This window comes from Callorhinus ursinus, unplaced genomic scaffold (assembly GCF_003265705.2).
Source record: "Callorhinus ursinus isolate GAN/ISIS: 27379988/994484 unplaced genomic scaffold, GSC_fseal_2.0 scaffold15, whole genome shotgun sequence".
Classification (NCBI taxonomy): Eukaryota; Metazoa; Chordata; class Mammalia; order Carnivora; family Otariidae; genus Callorhinus; species Callorhinus ursinus.
In genome coordinates, this window is record NW_027397077.1 from 2,258,118 (window position 1) to 2,277,434 (window position 19,317).

Genomic DNA, 19,317 nt, shown 5'->3' on the forward strand with positions numbered 1-19,317 from the left:
GTTCTGTCCACAAGGCCCGGCTGTGAACAAACCCGTGTTTGCTCCTCCTTGTAGGGAGGTAGAAATCTCAAGTCTCTGCTGTACCTTGAAGGGCTGAGAAAACGCAAAGCCTTCTTACATGTTTCCTAAGATCTGAACTTTTCATTTATTAACTAATAAAAAGAACCTAACACAGCACTGGAGCCTAGCAAGAAGGTGGTTTTCTGATGAGTGATTGAGAGGAGGGAGAGCTAAATCCTCATTTATCTTCGTAGGGCTTCAACAGTGATGGCTAAAACTGATAGATCAAGGAAGAGCAACACAGGCTTATCATCAAGAGATAATGTAGAAGTTTAAAATACCAAAAGAGACTGACTGCGAGAAGTAGAACTGGCATGGGAACTGGTCAAAGCGGAAACATTTTGCTTTTCTTAATTCAACTGATTTTTATAAACTACATACACGAACTCCTTTAAGAATTCTAATGTACACACCAAAGCCCTAACCTTACTAGTTTCTTATCATTCTTTCTTGGCACCACATCTTTTCCTCTGATAGTCTCTGGTAATTCCTTCTGAAGGAGTTTTCCGGGAGTCAAGTCTGAGTCCAGCTCCCTAATCTCTTCCTCATCTGGGTCTATTCTAGCCAACCACTAGGATTTTTATTTCAACAATCACACTTTTCATTTCCAAGATCTTTAACAGGTTCTTTTCCAAAAACAAAAAGCTCCTGTTTCATGGATACAATATACTATCATCCACCAAAGACTGTTAACCACACACACATATTTTTAGACTAACTCTTTTTCTTATGGTAAATCTGTCTTCTCAGGTGTCAGCTCTATTTGTTGAGTTTGGTGACTTGTCTTCATGATGTTCATCTTCCTCAAATATTTGATTTCTAATTCAATGCTTATTTCTTTTTTTTTTTAAGATTTTATTTATTTATTTGAGAGAGAGAGAGAATGAGAGATAGAGAGCATGAGAGGGAAGAGGGTCAGAGGGAGAAGCAGACTCCCTGCTGAGCAGGGAGCCCGATGTGGGACTCGATCCCAGGACTCCAGGATCATGACCTGAGCCGAAGGCAGTTGCTTAACAAACTGAGCCACCCAGGCGCCCCTCAATGCTTATTTCTAATTCTGTACCCCACCTCCCATATGTACAACTCTGGTTATGGTTTTGTCTGTTACACTGCCCATCAGTGATCATGAGCCTGGTTGGTCATGATGCAGAGGCACATGTCCCCAGTCTTCTCGGGGTCCCCTTTCCCTCCAGCCCAATCACCTGGAAATTGCCCCTGGGCCTTTCAAGTCTGGAGAGTACTTTACCCAAGAGGGTTTGGTCTCTGCTTTCACCTGTCAATCTGAGGCTATCTAGCTTCCTTCCTTCAGCACGCACACTGATTGAGAGCAAGAACCTGGATGAGAATCTCGACTCTATCTTACTAGCTTTGCACTCTTTAGGTAAAAGGCCTCTTTGAGCCTCAAGTCTCCTATCTGTAAAATAAGGATGACAACATACCTGCCTCACAAGGTTTATGAGGGAGGATTCAGTCAGCTAGTGCTTAAATCAGAAAAGCGCTGAGAATAGTACCAAGTGCAGAGAAAGCAAAAAGTGTTTGATAATAAAGTTTTCAATAAATTATGATGGAATGATTTGCTTATTGGGCTGTTTTTTTTTTTAACTTTTAAGTTATATGCCCACCTCATTCTAAATATGAAAATAGGACAAATGAGTCTGAGAATTCTGTAAAAATAAAACCATATAAGCTCCAACCCTTCCCCGTGGTAAATCATGCTGGTTAAGACCAAAACTCTAGCCCTGTTACACGGCAATTTATGCCTTTCAAGCATTTTTACTAATTACAACAGCAAGAATACTGAGTCCAGTATGGGTGCAATATTGATCACACAAGACCTGAATAGACACAAAAAGAGGGACTACAACTAGACGTATAATGAGGAAACAAAATCTTTGTTAATTAACAAACGAATACGAGGTAAAACATCACACCATGAAATTATCTTTAAGTCAAAACACAGTTTAGGGCATGGCATGCTTACAGAGTGGCAGCAGGTGTCAACTGGGACAGATAACCCACAGTAAGTAACCTGATGATAAAGAGCAATGGCTTCCACCAGGGGCAACTCCTGCCCCCAGTGGCCAGTGTCTGGGATGGAGGATTCTACCAGCATCCAGTGTAAGGGGAAAGGCCAAGGATGCTACTAAATATCCTGCCAAGCGCAGGACAGTCCCCACCAGAGGATTATCCAGTTTCAAAGGTCAATCATGCGCAGCTGAGAAAAAGTAACAGAGATCAAAGGCCTGTAAAGTTAATTTTCTCCTTAACCCAGCAATTTCACTCCCAGATACTACCCTAATAAACTGCTAGAAATGTAGACAGAAATAAACAGAAAACATTGTTCATCATAATGGTATTTACGGTAGGGAAAAACTGGAAAGAATCTAAAAACTCATCAATGGGCAATGGTTGAGTATGCTAGGGTACCTGTGTACAAAGGAAGAGCACGTACCCACTGCTAAAGGGACAGTGATGTTAGGTTTGAAACCTAGGACACACTGAGAGGGAGAAGTGGTGGAGCTCTGAGTGACAGTATCTTTATCTTAGTACTTTTTTCTATTTTTACAAAGGACATATGCCACTTTTATGATTTAAGAAAAAGTCAGGGGCGCCTGGGTGGCTTAGCTGGTTGAGCATCTGACTCTTGGTTTTGGCTCAGGTCATGATCTCGGGGTCCTGGGATTGAGCCCTGCGTCAGGCTCTGTGCTCAGTGCGGAGTCTGCTGGAAATTGTCTCCCTCTCCCTCTGTTCCTCCCCTGCTCACATGCTCTCTCTCTCTCTAATAAATAATAAAATCTTTAAATAAACAAATAAAATAAATCTTTAAAAAAAGTTAAAGTATGAACATTTTCCACTTGCAGCCATCTAGAGATAATCCTAAACACACAAGAAAATAGGCTGCATTAAGCCATTCACTGAAGCAGTCTGAAACAGTATACAATCAAAATCATTCTGTAAGTCTAACCAGAGAGGGATGGCTAACTAAACTCTGGCCACCTCCTCTATGGATTAATAAACGCAGCTGTCTGAAAATGTTTATGAAAGATAAAAAATATGAGCATTTTCCTGTGTTATCTAAAATGAGCAGAAAAAATAAATACATAAACCCCAAAAGAGCAGGATATATCATATCATAGTAAAATCACAGCTATATTAAAAACCCAAATAGCCCTCAGTGGGCAGAGAGACTGGAAGCAAACAGGCAAAACTGGCAGTAGATGTCGGTGGGCATACGAGGGGCTTCCCCCTACTTTCTGTTGTTCTCAACTTCCTCTAATAAGCAAATACTGCATTTATGCTGAAAACTTTAATTTTTTTTTTAATTTATTTATTTGATAGAGATACAGTGAGAGAGGGAACACAAGCAGGGGGAGTAGGAGAGGGAGAAGCAGGCTTCCCGCTGAGCAGGGAGCCCAATGCAGGGCTCGATCCCAGGACCCCGGGATCATGACCTGAGCCAAAGGCAGATGCTTAACGACTGAGCCACCCAGACGCCCCTGAAAACTGTAATTTTAAAAACTTGCTCTATTCGTGTGAAGAGGCAGTAAGGCAAAAGGAGAAGAGAACTGAACAAACAGTAGCAGTAAGTCACGAACAACTGCTGTAACCCATCCCTTATCTTCATGTGCTCTCTGCATGCACCTCTCATCTCATCCTTAAGCCAGCACAGAGGCACAAGGGGCTCCCTGACCGGACAAGAGAAGGCCACATGGCAGGGGGTGGCAGCAGGGCTGGGAATTGAATGTCGGTGAACCCGACCCTCTCTCATGCTGTTCCCACTGGCTAACACCATTCCTCAAAATTAATACCTCACCCTCTGCGTCGGACACCATCAAGACACAAATTTTGCCATGTGTTCTATGGGAGGGATTCAGAGGGCCAACATTTAAAGACCTACCAGTAAGCAGGGTCCTCCTTGAGAAGGGCTCTCTCTTTGGGAGATAGGCTGCCTCCGACAACACGAGTGACCAGCTGGTCGATTGTGTCCACCACCTTGTGATCCGCTCGCTGGGGGACCGCTGGAACACACAAAAGGGCTTTTCTGAGAAACACACTGGACCACATGGGGCCTGGGATGGCCAGGACAGAGTCAGAGGCTTAGGATGGAACCTAAGCAGGCACCAAAGACCAAAATCCTCATTCAAGAGAAATCAGCATTGAAAAGAGGAGAGCAGCATGGTATTCTAAAAACCAATACCCAAAATAGCATCCCAAAAGACAGAACAGCATAACCACTAGAAGAGAAAGTCACAAGCTTATAGCGACTGTTCAGAGAAATATATGCATATATTCTACAGAAGAAAATTATAGTAGCAATTCTGTTCTGCTTGTCAGGTACCGCTTAACTGGAATGTTCATATTAAATGAAAAACATAAAGATATAAAATGTAACTTGGTAGGGCGCCTGGGTGGCTCAGTCGTTAAGTGTCTGCCTTTGGCTCAGGTCATGATCCCAGGATCCTGGGATCGAGCCCCACATTGGGCTCCTTGCTCCGCTGGAAGCCTGCTTCTCCCTCTCCCACTCCCCCTGCTTGTGTTCCCTCTCTTGCTGTGTCTCTCTCTGTCAAATAAATAAATAAAATCTTAAAAAAAAAGTAACTCAGTATAAAATACATAAAAAAAATCTAGATTATGATTCCCAATATGAAGGAGGGAAGAAAAGATACATAAATACGGACACGTGGAGAAAAAAAAGAAGGAAGTATGTCAGAATGTTAATAGATATCATCTATGGGTAGATTTAGCAGAGACTTCATTTTCTTTGTGCTTTATAAAAAATAAATATGCACGTGTTTTATAATCAGAAAACATACATATAAATTTGCAAACAAAAATCCCCTAATCAAAGTCAGTGGCCTTAGGATAGATGTTCACAGAAAATATTTGCTGAATACATGAAAAGAAAAACATTTCTTAAAGTGTCAATTTCTTTCAATATGAAGTGTGTGTTTTTTGTTTTTAAGTAGGGTCCAGGCCCAGTGTGGAGCCCAACAAGGGGCTTGAACTCAGGACCCTGAGAGCAAGACCTGAGCTGAGATCAAAAGTCAGATGTTTGAGCCATCCAGACGCGCCCCTCCTTAATGAGTTTCAATTTACAATGCCACTGGCAACACAGAGGAGCAGCTGGCCCTCAATTATTAAGACTGTTTAGTTTTCTGATATTTGCTAGTTTTAATTGCACAGAATGGTCTGTTTGTTTAGTCATTCGATAAAAACCACTCCTGAACTGGAGAGGTTTTCCAGTTTGTTCTGTGGAGTTAACTGCACTGTCCAGTCCTTGCTTATGCTTGAGTTGCAGCTTTAAACTTTTTTTTAAGATTTTTTTTATTTAGTTATTTGACAGAGAAAGATAAAGCGAGAGGGGGAACACAAGTAGGGGGAGTGGGAGAGGGAGAAGCAGGCCTCCTGCTGAGCAGGGAGCCCGATGCGATGCGGGGCTTGATCCCAGAACCCTGGGATCATAACCTGAGCCGAAGGTAGACGCTTAACGACTGAGCCACCCAGGCGCCCCAGCTTTAAACTTATTTTAAACCTCAGTGTGAGCTCTTTACACTGGCTAAATGGATTCTTCAATTGTCATGCTATTGCAATTATTTCCCTTTTGAAACTTTTTTTTTTTTGTTATCGGCTCTCATCCTACAGAATTGCTGGTTTTACACAGTCTTACCAAAGAATAAAAGGTTCAGAGTTGGAAGCTTTGAAAAACAACGTATTTGTGGATCACTCCAACCATCTCTCGTGAAGGTAACCATAAGCAAGTGTCCCAGTTTTGGCCCCACAATCCTCTTCCCCTGACCATATTCTATAGAGAAGAACTAAAAAATAAAAAATAACAATAGTGGTAACCAAAACATTCAATTGAAGATTTCATCTCCACATTTCAGACAGTAATGGAAGCAGTGGCAGGGCATACCCCATGAGACATGGGCACTGGTGCCATCTACCTGCTGTCCAGACAGCCCAGGCCTGCAGACGTCAATTACAAGGGAACCCAGCTCTGCTCAGCCTCAGAGGCCTCTAGTAAAAGGCAGCACAGTCCCACATCAAGGGAAGGATGAAGTAATTTACGTTAGGTCAGTATCATGATGCAGCAAATGCTGTTGAAACACAGAAAAAGGCCTTTGATGATCCTATAAAAGAATAGACTGTAGTGTTTTCAACACAGCAAGACTGTTGCTGTGGGTGCACTCGCATAGCAACAAAACCAGAAAATAGTGGTGGGCAACTTTAGGTTATGGGTATTTTTTTCCTCCTTCAAACAACGTTCTTCAGTATGACACTGACTTTCCACTCCCCCACTATGAGAGGCGTGGGGAGGAAGGGTCCTGTTTCAGCCCTGAGCCCACTTCTGGAAGGCTCCCTCTCCAGGAGTAGGTGTGGCTGCCCATCCACGGTGGGACCTACCCAGTGCCTGATGTAATCAGGGCTGCATAAGGGTGTAGAGAAGTAAAGAGATTCAGGGACAAACAAGGCTTTCCCACTTGGTTGGGGCAATGGAAGCTGAAACCTGCCTTGTGGGGAAAGGGACTTCCTCCTGAGGTAAAGGGGGGGAAAGTGCTTCATCACTGGTCACATGGGCACCACATATGCTCATGACCTGTGGGATGTCTGGACTAGGAAAGCATCCAACCTGGGTGCTAAGAGGGAGAGAGGACACCAAACAGCCAAATGTTTATAATACCTCTGGGTTTTTTTTTTTGTTTTTAGTATTACCTCTTTCTTGGCCTTTCTGGAACCTCCCCAAAGCTGACTCGTTAACTGTAGGTTACCAGATGTACTTACTTGATCTATCGACTTTTAGCCGTTCTATAAAAGTGAGTGGGTAGAAAGGTGCTTCTACTACCTGGGCTGACATGGCTAATCTCTGCTGGTCCCTTAAACATGGCCTCCCCAACTCCCCTGGGCTAGGGTCTCTTCCATTCCCGTAATCCTGGCACAGGAGGAGCTGGGTTTTGTGACTTCTGTCCCTTAGGAGCCTGGGGACTCCCCAGAGACAGTGCCCAGTGTTTACTTTCCCCTCTACTAATACCTTAGGGTGGGGGAAGGGAGATTCTGTAACAAGGGCTTCTTATCCTTGGCTGCAGGATGGTACAATCCCCCAGAAAGCACAGGCAGAACTGTGTACAAATATGTGTGCATTTTTCCTGGCAAGGGCCACAGCTTTTGATCAGATTCCCAAAGGAATCTGTGACCCAGAAATGTCTAAAGACTTCTGTGGTAGACAGAAGATTCCTAATATATGCTTTCAGAATGAATAGCAGACATGCACCCCGGCCAATATGAGTTTTCTACTAAAACTGTTTCCAGTTGGCTAAAAAACTTCTGTGCAAAAATCTCAAATAAGACACATTACAAGAAAACATGAAAAACAAACTAATCACAATAAATAGGAACTTCCAGTGCCTTCCTTACCATCACTCACACCACTCGGAGCCTTGGCCTGAATTTCCAGTTTGGCAGGAGGAACCATTTTCTCCTCCTCTTGGGTTGGCTCAGGTTCAGCCTTCTTGACCTGGAGTGGACACCCACTGCTGACCAGCCAGGCCTTCAGGTGATCAATGTATTCTCTCCCAAACAGAGTAGAGTCTTCGAAATTTGGAAATGCGGCAGGAGAGGGAGCTATATCTTGGAGGCCCACGGCTTCCAAGATTTTCTCTTGCCGGAAAGAAGAGGCCAAGGAGAAAGTCTGTCCCAAAAGGGCTAAAGATTTCCGGCAGAGAGAATTGGTGGTCTCCAGGGCAATAGCCAAGTCCAGGGGGTTACTGAGGGTCTTCATCTTGACACTCAGCTCATAGGCATTGCACGCCATGAGCAGGGGTGTTACACTCTTCAGGAGCCGGTCTTGAAGCCTCATTATGTACTTGTCGAAGGGCTTTATGATTTCAAAAAAGCAATTTTTGGTCTTCACAGCACCTTTGTCTAAAAGCATGTTTAAAAACTCGTTATCAACTCTGGGTGTTTTCAAAGCAGAGTGCTTTAAAAATTTGATAGTAAAAAAGCAAAAATCTCTGTGCTCTGGTTTTAAGGAGCATTTGAACGAAGCAAGCATTTTAGCACAGGTTTCGGTTTCAAGTTCAAAGAGAGTCTGGAAAAGCTGGGAAAATTTAACATCATCTTTTATAGTATGGAATCCTGCCCATTTGATTATTTCTATCCCAAATCTTGAAAAAACATCAGACTTATCTATGAGGTCAAAGCTCATCTTTCTTCTGGGGAGCCGAATATCCTTCAGATTGAGCCCCAAAGGGATCTGAGTGGGAAACTGGATATCTTCTGTCCCTGGGTTTGTCCCCAGGGTCACATCAGGACTTGAGGTGGTTTTCTGGATTTGGTTGGTGCCCTGAGTTTTGGGAGTAATACGATTTACAGTGGGTACTTTCTTTGTGCTCACGCTTCTTAGTGTGACAAGTTTCCCGACTCCCCCTTTAGTTGGAAGCAGGCCCTGAGTCTCTCCCTTCCCTAAAAGGGCCCCTTCCTGGTCAACGATGTTTAGACCTCGGCCTCTGCCCTGGACTTGGGCACTGCCCCTGAGCACAGAGTCTGCCTCCCCTGGACGGTCCACGTCGTAATCCCGACTCTCTTTCTCCAAACACTCTTTCTCAATCAGCCTGGAGGAACCAAAGTCCCCCAGTAGTGCAGAAGGACCAAAATTATACTCCTGTGACCAAGGGGATTCTTGAGAAACGGGGTGGGCAAAGTCTTGTTCCCAAGAGCCACGGAGTGCAAATTTCCAGTCCTGAGAACGGAAATGTCCCAATTTCCGGTGGCCAAAAACCTGGTCTCGGGAATCAGGGTGGGAAAATTCCAGATCCCGGCCACACTCTTTGCGAAAGTAGTTGTCTTCACTTACAGAAGGATTGCTTGATCTGAAGGAAGGTCCTGGAAACACATCACCTCTCAGGCTTTCTCTTCCAGTGTCTCGAGGGTGGGCTACAGATCCAGCCAGAGTATATCTGCTGTCACTAGGAATGTCATCATACATATCTGCTCTGGCTCTTGGGACCGTCCTTAGAAGATCTGAAATAGATGATCCAAAGAGGAACAAAAAGGTAATTTAGACCAGAGGTCGCAAAAAGACAGTCCACACACCACCAACCAGCAGGGGTCCTTTATTTGCCAGAATGCATTTTAGAAATTTGTGTTTGTTTCTAACATTTAAAATGTGTGTGGCTTTATTTAAAAATCTGGATTTACAACTTCTAAAAACAGAATACCTACAAGCACCGGGCCTGCATGTGCCTGGATGACAGTACACAGAGGCTGGGCAGTGGTGCTCCTCACTCACTCAGCCTTCTTGTCCGGGCTCTGCAGGCATCTGTTTTATAAGCCCTCTTTTTGACTCAGGAAAGGGTGTCTGGTCCCCAAATAACCTGGGCTTCTTTATTACAACTGGAACACTTGTACATTTCTACTTCTAGCACACAGTAGACAGTTTCTCTGGAGGCTGCCTGTCCCCCCTGCCTTTGAGGAGAAAGTGTTAGATCACAGTGCCACTAAGGCAGGAGCCATGTCTGACACTACACCCACCACAGCCAACCACAGCTGAGCATCTGACCGAAAGGTGGCAGAGAGGCTCCCCGCAAAGGTCCACTGGGCCAACCAATCCTCTGAAAAAAGAGAGACTAAAACAGATGAGAGAGGACACAGAAGCTACACAACCTGCAGCAAGAGAGGCCACAATGAAAACTGAACAGTATGTGTAGAAATGAGAAAACAGAAATGAGAAAAATAGGAATCTAAACTTGTTTTTGCTTATTCACACATAAACTCTGTAAGAAACCAGGAACATGGGAACAGCAGGCCTCAGGGAGACTTTGCAGAGTAGCGTTCTAATTTTCTAGCTTATGAATCAAAATATTACCTAGTCAAGAAGTCAAATAAAAGGGAGAGAGAGGCCAGGAAGTAGTAATGGGCCAAGAGACCACAAGAAGCTAAAGCTTTGTATAAACCCAATTTATTTGTTCAACAAGTACTCGCTGAGCAACTACTGTGTGTGGGCACTGCTCTAGCCAATGGAATTATATAGCAGGGAAAGGAGACAACAAAATCCCTAGTCTCCGGATTTATCAGTTGAGGGAGCCAAACAATAAATAAAAATCCATCACATGTATGAAAGTGCCAATAAGAAATATCAAGCAAGCAGGAACTTGAAGAGGGAGAGCCGTTTTCAGACAGGCTGGCCAAGAAGAGCTGCTCTGACAACAACGTATCTGTGCAGAGAGGCCTGGTGTCAGAGGCCAGACTGTGCAGTTACAGGGGAAGCCTTCCAGGCAGAGGGAGCATCAGGACAAAGCCCTGGGGTAAGACTAGCAGGGAACAAGTGTAGCCAGAATGGAAGACAGTAATGGGGGCAAAGTGGTAAGAAGGTGGTTCCTAAACTCTACTGCACACTGGAGTCCTTGGGGATCCCCAGGCATTCTGATTTAATTAATTGGGATGGGGTGTGTCCTGGGCGTGAGGGTTTTTAAAGGGTCCCCAGGGGGCTGTCTAGGTGGCTCAGTCGGCTGAGCGTCAGACTTTTGATTTTGGCTCATGATCTTAGGTTCATGATATTGAGCTCCACGTTGGGCTCCACACTCATTGTGGAGTCTGCTTGTCCCTCTCCTTCCCCCTCTGCCCCTCCCCATGCACATGAGTGTGCTCTCTAGCTTGTGCGCTCTCGCTCTCTCTAAAAATAAGTAATAAATAAATAAAATCTTAAAGGGTCTCCAGATGATTCCAACAAGCAGCAAAGTTAAGGAACCACTATGCTAGAGGATGTGAACAGAATGGGGGTAACAGATCAAGTCAGGCCCTCAGTGGAACTCTACAGTTTACCTTGAACAAGATGGAAAGCCATGAAGGGGTTCAGAGAAAAGGGGCGACCTCACAGGCTAGTGCAGGGAACTGACCACCAGGTACAAGAGTGGATATGGATGTTCCAGCAAAAAGTCCGCGGGGATAATCCAGGTATTGATGGCTATTGCTGGCAGGGTTAGGGCAGTAGCATTAGGAAGAGTGGTGGATGAAGTCTGCACAATGGGGATTTTCAGATGCCTTGTAAAGCAATACAGACTAGAACAGACACAGTGAAAGGCCAATCGATGGACTTTGCTTATTCACAGGGCTAGGCCCTGTGACAAAGTGGTGGTTCAGGAACCATCTAGCATCCTGCTGGTTTCCTAGTACAGCTCCTACCCCCCATCTTTCTTGAGGAGACTAAGACACATATTGACGTTTGAGTCTCTAGATAAAAATAAACCAAGATTTAAATCTCCAGATATATAGGCGTGTGTGTGTGTGTGTGTATATATATATATATAATATATATGCATACACATAAGCATGTGTGTACACATGTATCAATATGTGAGTATTTAGGATTACATAAACATATCATAGAAGAACTGAAGGATTCACAAAACACCACGGATATGGTTACCTCTGAGGAGTAAGGAAGCACCTAAAAACTTTTACATTATACTCCTAACTACTGTGTGTTTTTTTCAATTTTATTTATTTGCCAGACAGAGTGCATGTGTGTGCACACAAGCAGGGGGAGCAGCAGAGGGAGAAGCAGGCTCCCCACTGACCAGAGCCTGATGTGGGATCCCAGGACCCTGGGATCATGAACTGAGCTGAATGAAGGCAGATGCTTAACTGACTGAGCCACTCAGGTGCCCCATACTCCTACTTCTTAATTCTTCCAATCCCTTACAATGGGAAGGTTTTTGTGTAAAAATACTCAAGCATTTTTTAAAAATTTAGAATTTGAAAACAGCTTCTAGGCTTTCGTTTCTCCACATCCAAAGTACACAAGTTATCCCTGCCCCAAGCACTTAGACTCACTCAGTCAACACTGAGGAAGTTTCCTCAGTGGAAACTGGCTCAGAGGCTGGTGCAGGGAGCAGCACAGGCCCAAAGGAGGCCTGGAGGAGGCCCGCCCACCTCAAAAAAGGGAGTGCTCAGGGGCCTGGAAGAGCAATCAAATCAACCTCAAAGCCCGCAGGAGCTTCCTGGAGGAAGGCATGTGCAAGCTGGGTCTTAGTGCCCCAGAGACTTAACCAGGCTGGGCTGGGCTGGGGAGGGATTCGAAGCACAAACAGGCAGCACAGTGTCACTGAAACATGAGCCCCAAAGGCAGGACATGAAGGCTAGGAGCCTTATGTGGCATGGTGAGGAACCTCCCTGTCATCCTGCAAACAATGTGTGCACCATTTTTGATGCTGCTGGCCTGACATTTCGAAACTTTCCAAGGGGAATGTTTTCAGGCAAGGCCTACACTTGGCAACCTCCCATGCCCTCGTCTTGTACACAACACTATTAACTATTACCTGGTTGCTCCTGCACTTGTCTGAGGATATAACCCCAAAATGGGGCGCCTCAGGAGTCCAAGTAGGGCCTTGACCCAGCAAAGGGTGGCATTAGTAGATCTGTCGGGGAGGCCGATTTGAGGGGAATGGAACCAGAAGCTGAGAGACCGTTCAGGAGATTACTGCAATAATCCAGGCGAGAACTAGTAAGAGCTCAAATCTGGGCAGGGGTGGTGGGGATGAAGCCAGGAGATTGATTCAAGAACCCTTCTTTAGGTGGGGGAGGATGCCTGGGGCAGAGAAGCTTCAGATAATGACCATACCCACTTCTGCATAATGATTTGACAGGTAGACCAACAGATAACTTTATCTCTCCTTAACAAATAAGGAAGGTAGGATCCAAGGCGAGGCAGCCAGCGTTGAATAGTTTCCCCAAGGCATTGATATCCTCCTGCCCTTACTCTAAAAGAATGCCCAATAGCTACCCTCCCCCCAAAGAAACCAAGTGCTTTAATTCACCTTGAGCTTTAAACTGAAGAGCTTCACCTACGGCCTCACCACTGGGGTCCATGTGATATCGGTTAGCTTTTTCTTGCAATACAGCATCAAAAGTCTCCTGTGCAATTCGCCTAGCTGCCATGTTTCTCTGACCTGTAGCGAGAGGGGAAAAAAAGACACTAAGAATGACAACTAACGCTCACACAGCCTGCTCAATTTCACCTAATCCTCAAAGTGATGAGACAGTAATCTATAATTGAACATGGTGCTTCAGAGGGAGGCCAGATTATTTTAAGGGGTCTTCTGCCCTCATGGAGCTCACAGGTGTGTTGGTTAGAAGGAGCAAAGCAAGCCCTGCGATCTTGTCTAAGATCTATCAATCTATATTGCTTCTCTGAGCCTATTTCCTCAGAATCCCTATCTGTTGGGGTTTACTGGAGAACTGCAACGAAGCAACACATACAACTGAATGTAACAGGGAGGAGGGGAGGAGCATAACCCACGCAAATGGTGCTTAGGAGAGATGCGATCTTTCCCGTTTCTATTTTCCTATTTTATAGACTCGCAAAGAGGCTCTGAGAACTGACCTGCCCTCTGAGAACAGCCTCTCAACAAGTGAGCGTTAGAATCCCTGACCAGTGACAGAGCTCGCTCTGTACTAGGTCCTCTTGTAGGAAAAGGACTCTCACAATCTCGTTTACTTCTTCCAACAACCCAGTGAAAAGCGGGTCCTGTTAGGAATGACATTATACAGAAGAAGAGGAAGACTCGGACTAAGTGACCCACCCAAGGTCAGAGAGCCCAGACCGGAACCTGGAAAACAGGGCACTGGTAGTGGGGACAAAGCCCTGAAGACTGACTAGAAAACGACTGAAAGCAACGCTGAGGAACCCAGTGGCTGCGTCCTTAACCACAATATCCCTTCCATCTTGAAACCTTCAACCCCAAGACCCAAACCTGCCCTTCCTTCGAGCCATCTCTTATAACCATCACCCTCTTTTCTCATTCTTAAGCCCTTTTCCTGGAGCGCCCCTTGTTCTCCGCTATCGAAGGGCAGGGTCTCCCCGTCAGGCGGCTCCGGATCAAATCGAGTGACCTAACCTTTCCGCGCCTCCGTTTCCCCATCCACAGAACGGGCAGCTAAGAGCGGGGGCTGCTGTGGGGATTCAACCAGGTAAAAAATGGTAAAGAGCACAATACAGCGGTCGGCCGCAGTAAACCCCCTACGAACGGAGCCGCTCCAGCTCGGGTGGAATGAATGAATGCAGCCTTTCGGGCGTGGCCCGCCTCCTACCCGCCTCCGAGAACGAAGACAAGGGGGCGTCGGGCCTGGGAGGCCGAAGACCGCCCCCCAGGCCGACCCGGCGGGGATGCGGCCGACGCGCAGCCCGAGGGCCGAGCTCGCGGCGTCATCGCGGGGACCGGAGGCCCCCGGAGCGGAACCCGAGCCTCCCAACCGGGGCCCGCCCACAGACGACGCCTGAGCCCAGGCCTCACCCCGAACCCACCGCGCGCGGAGCCGCCCCCGCCGCCGCCTCAGGCTCCTCACCCGCCGCCGCCGCCGCCGCCGCCGCCGCCGCGCGAGGCGGGGACATGTAAATGAGCCAACGGTCTCCGCAGCGCCGCGCCGCGCAGGCGCAAGCTGCCGCCGAGCCCTGGTGCGCAGGCGCAGGCGGCCGCCGCCAAGTCCTCTTGCGCAGGCGCGTTGCTCGCTTCTCAGGGCAGACGCTCCCTAGGCGAAAGATTAATTTATTGAGGGCGGCGGCAACGGGGAACGGCCGGGAAACGGCGGCAGAGACGCCGCCTCTGCACACCTGTTGGCTCTCTTGGCTTTACCTGCGCTCGTGGTCACTCTTGATCACTCCGGGAGCGGTCCGTGGAGCTGAGGAAGGCCGAGGCGAGTTGGCGCCAGCGCGCCTGCGCCCGTACGGTGGCCGGAAGGGACCAGAGGTGGTTCTGCTGGTGACAGTCGCGAGCCCCACCCTTTCCCCACGTGGCTGCGAAAAGCGGGTGAGAAGCGGCGGCTGCGGAGTTCCCTCGCGCGGGGAGGGGAGTGGGCGCCGCGGGGTCGGACTGGTGACTGTGGCGCCGCCCTCGGGGACTTGGTTTTGGGGAATGACTCTTACAGAAGCTGCCCCGGGACAAAAATCCCCCATTTCCCTGGCCTCGGCTTTCTTTTCATTCATTTATTCATTCATGCATAACCTGTGTACTTAGTGCCTGCTGCGTGTCTGGCTCCATCCTGGGCAGGGGGGAAGGTGGTGAACAAAGTTGACTGAGCCCCAGTTCTCGTGGCGGTTAAATTTAATTGGGGAGAAGGCTAGACGTAAAAGGAAATAAAATAGATGAACATGTCGTTCCAGGTAGATATAGTATTCAAAAAGGATGATGCGAAATGAGTGGGGGGCTGCTTTGACCATAATGGTTATTAAGAGCATCCCTTGGGTGGCTGGGAAGGATCAGAAAGAGGTGGGAAAGCTCAGGTGGAAAGGTCTAGCTAAGAGACCTAGGTAAGGTCCACATAGAAAAAGTGCTGGTAAGTAGACTGGATTTTGTTGAGAGGGTTGGGACGCCAGTGCAGGATTTTGAGCAGCGAGGTCTCTGTGATTTCAAGTTTCTCCCTGCCTGCTGAGTGGAGGCTAGAGGTACAGAGTGTGGCAGGGAGGAAGCCACCCATAGGGAGGATTGTGCCTGAACCAGGGTGGGTGTGTCGGGTGGAGGAAGATGAGGAGTCATTGGAGTCCCTGCCATGTCAGGGCACCGTTTTCTTGGTGAGTGGAACCCTGGCTTAGAAAGGAAAACTGGCTGTCATTTGGGGTCTTGCCAACTCCCTTTCTTTCCTCCAGCACACCTTGGACCCATCATGGGGACTGGTAATGCTGTTTTCCCCCTTTCCTAGCCTGGACTGTTCCCAGGTGGCTCCCAGATGACCATTCCTAGGCACCGTCTTTCTCATGAACTCCAGATATGTACTTTCATTCTGCCACCTAGCACTGTGCCCAACCTAGGGGACCCCTGTAGAACTTGCCTTAGAGGTAGTCTCAGAGCCGGACATTGATCTCCCGAGCTCAGGACTGGGCAGGGGGAGCCAAGGCCAGAGAGCACATACAGGTTCTAAGTGGTCAGGGAAGGCACCCAGGAGGCGGCGGCCTGGAAGAGCTAGCAGAAACTTTGCGGAGAACCCAGGTGGAGGGCAAGTGTTAATGAAGGAAAGTGGCATGATGGCCAGGCCTCTTACTGCTTGTGTGATCTCTGACAGGTTCTTCCCCTCTCTGAGCTTCAGATTTCCCATCCGTAAAGTAGGTATAACTGACATTCACCTTTAGAACTATGCCTCTGTGACAGGGTGGCCACTCACTGTTGACCTACTCAGATCTGAAGGATGGTCAGGGTGGTGGAAGCATCATTTGATAGCAGAGTCAGGAACAGAGTCCCTCCAACAGTCCCAGCTGGGAAGTTCTGCCCCTTGGAACTGGTCAGGAACACCTGCACACACATACCAGCCTGGGTGCACCCTGAGAAGCTCTTAATTGAAACAGAAAATCCTTACTCTTTTCCTTCACCTTTGACCATGGAAATCCTTAGCAACCCCTAAACGGATCCTTGTTGTTCTGGGGCAGAAAGAAGTAGGGGGGGCTACCTGCAAGGGAGCAACGTGTGGTGTTTGATGCCCTTATGCCTCTCCCCCAAATTGAACTGGTTGAATTACCTCTAAGCAACAAAAGAAAGGAACAATAGCTGATGTTTATTGAGCTCTTACTCTGTGCCAAATCCTATTTAAGCACTTTATAGGGATTAACTGGTTGAATTTTCACCACAGCCCTATGAGGAAGATTCTCTTTGTATATCCCCACGTCACACAAGAGAGAGTTGACCAACAGGTTAAGTGGAGGGCCTGGGATTCAAGTGCCCCCTGCTGGCCCCGGAGCCTGTCCTCCTCCCCATCTGCACAAACACAGATGGAATATTCACATCCTGTGCCACCTCCAGAAACAGAAGCTCAGGCTTGAGTGGCCCGTTTCCCGTACAGCCCAAATTTGCCCTCGGATTTTTGCCACATTCCCCTCCCGCTGTCCTGACACTCCCTGTGCCTTTGTTCCCCTAACATTTTCTGTGATGCACGATTCTATAACATACCTGGGACCAGGAAAAATAATTGTTTTGAAAGATAGCATTAGGACAATGGAGAAAGTTGATCATGGAGTGTATATTAGAAAATGGTAATGTATCACTGTTAAATTTCCTGTGTTAAATTTTATTTTTTTATTTTTTATTTTTTTTATTTTTTTTTAAAGATTTTATTTATTTATTTGAGAGAGAGAGAATGAGAGAGAGAGAGCGCACATCAGAGGGGATAGGGTCAGAGGGAGAAGCAGACTCCCTGCCGAGCAGGGAGCCCGATGCGGGACTCGATCCTGGGACTCCAGGATCATGACCTGAGCCGAAGGCAGTCGCTTAACCAACTGAGCCACCCAGGCGCCCCTCCTGTGTTAAATTTTAGTTACACATTGGATGTGTGAGAATGTCTTTTTCTTCGGAGATTCATGCTGACGTCTTTAGGAGGGAAGGATCTGATTCCTGGAGCATACTCTCACATGACGTGTGTGCAGGAACACGCACTCTCACAGAGAGAGATTAACCTGGCAAAATGTTAACAACTGGGAAAGTTAGAAGGAAATAGGTGTTCTTTGTACTCTTCTTGAAACTTTATTATAAATTGAAAAAGTGATGTATTTTAATGGAAACGAAAAAGTATTACTGCGATAAACAAAATAGATGTAGTAAAAGAAGCAAAATGAAAGTAGTTGTTAACCCCTGTTAGGCTCCGGGCCTAAGGCCTGTTTCCGTCTTTGTTGAAAAGAGAGAGTGGTAGGAGTGCCTAGGGGCTCAGTCGGTTAAACAGCTGACTCTTGATCTCTGTTCAGGTCTTGATCTCAGGGTCGTGGGTTCAAGCCCCACGTTGGGCTCCACTCTGGGCATGGAGCCTACTTTAAATAAATAAATAAATAAAATTGAAAAAAAAAAAGTACACGTTCAGTGCCTCAGTCACACTAGCTATATTTCAACTGCTAGAACCCACGTAGATGGCACAGATAGAGAATATCCCAACATCACAGAAAGTTCTATTGGATGCATGGTCAGATTGGGTTTGAGTTTTTGGGAAGATGACTTCACAGGTGCATTTCACTCTTGTCTGGAGGCAGGTGGTGTTGGGTTTCTCTTCTGGTGATGTGAAATCACACAGTGGACGAGGGTACTGTCCCCTCATTGTCAGGTTCCCCATCAGTTTTGCTCCTTACAGTTTTGCAGCCTGTGGGGATTGTCGTCTTAATCTGCCCTGTTATGGATAATTAGTTGGAATTCATCTACAAAACAACTTTTCCTTGTCCCCTCTTTATAATCTGGTAATTATGTGAGGGAAGTAGGATGAATGCTGTATTCTTTATTTGCCAGTTTTCAGCAAAATGAGCAGGGTGTGTTTCAGTACTATTATGAACGCACAGATTTTGTTATCTATTGTGTTTTGTTTGGTTTTGTTGTTTTGTTTTAGTGCTCATCTGTCACTTGGGCCCATGGGCGTCTCTTAGGGTTTGCTCCAAGTCCTTTGACTTAACCTGATGGTTTTTAGAAGCTTCCTTGTTTTCTCGTCTGAGAAGATGCTCCTGGCTCGGCTTCTCTGGCCTGTTTTCTTCTCAGTTATAGAATCAGCCATTCCACTAGGAGTCCTGTCTTCTTTGTTGGGAAAATGATACTTAGAGACCATTGGTGGTATTCAGGGTGTTCACTACTGCTGTGGTGTTATTTCCTCTAGGCATTTTCAGCTGATATCATTAGAAAAATTGGTTGTTTGACTAAGAAAAAATACATCCATGAGTTTGTACTGATAATTCCAGTTCAAATTTAGTTCTGAGTTTTTACTTTTTGGATTTTTGTGTGTGTGTTAGAATCTTTTTTTCTTTTGTGTTAGTTCCTAATGAGATAAGATATTACTTATTTGCTATATCCACAGTGACTTCCAAATAACATTACTATTATCATTTCCAATAACATGATTACTGAAAACTGTTGAAGATTTTCTTTTACAGTTTTTTTTATTATTGTACATCCTGGTAGGGATATATGGTTCTATCACTGTATTTTAAACTCTGCATAGATATATTGTTAGATTCATGGCTTTCATTTTACTCTTTATTTTTAGGGAATGCTTTCATTTTTATTTTCATTTATGTTGATTTATTTCTTTTCCTAACCATGTAAAGCATTTACATGGGTTCTAAACTTAAAACCATGAAACAGAGGGGGCGCCTGGGTGGCTCAGTTGGTTAATCATCTGCCTTCAGCTCAGGTCATGATCCCAAAGTCCTAGGATCGAGCCCCACATCAGGCTTCCTTCTCAGTGGGGAGTCTGCTTCTCAGTCTTCCTCTTACCCTGCCCTTCTCCCCCGGCTTGTGTTTTTTTTTTTTT

The 19,317-nt window shown here is 46.3% G+C and overlaps 2 protein-coding genes across 10 annotated transcripts in view; one reads left to right on the forward strand and one right to left on the reverse strand.

The window, feature by feature from the left end:
* The window catches only part of SUGP2 (SURP and G-patch domain containing 2), a 33,125-nt gene extending 18,349 nt beyond the window's left edge, over positions 1-14,776 (reverse strand). For 2 of the 7 annotated variants that reach the window (XR_012380854.1, XM_025884890.2), the window contains exons 1-4: positions 14,401-14,579; positions 12,873-13,004; positions 7,474-9,078; positions 3,959-4,079 (exon numbers count right to left, since the gene is read on the reverse strand). Coding sequence is in view for 1 of the 7 variants with exons in the window: in XM_025884890.2 (XP_025740675.2) it covers positions 3,959-4,079; positions 7,474-9,078; positions 12,873-13,004; positions 14,401-14,446 (1,904 nt within the window). In the remaining 6 variants the exon portion in view is untranslated. Of the gene's footprint in view, positions 1-3,958; positions 4,080-7,473; positions 9,079-12,872; positions 13,005-13,952; positions 14,311-14,348; positions 14,584-14,687 lie in introns of those variants that run through there. The other 5 variants (XR_012380853.1, XR_003210702.2, XR_003210705.2 and 2 more) reach the window with 5 other exon arrangements.
* Positions 14,727-19,317, forward strand: part of ARMC6 (armadillo repeat containing 6) — a 16,930-nt gene continuing 12,339 nt past the window's right edge. The window contains exon 1 of one of the 3 annotated variants that reach the window (XM_025884892.2): positions 14,727-14,861. The gene's annotated coding sequence lies outside the window, so the exon portion shown is untranslated. The remainder of the gene's footprint in view (positions 14,862-19,317) is intronic. The other 2 variants (XM_073901027.1, XM_025884891.2) reach the window with 2 other exon arrangements.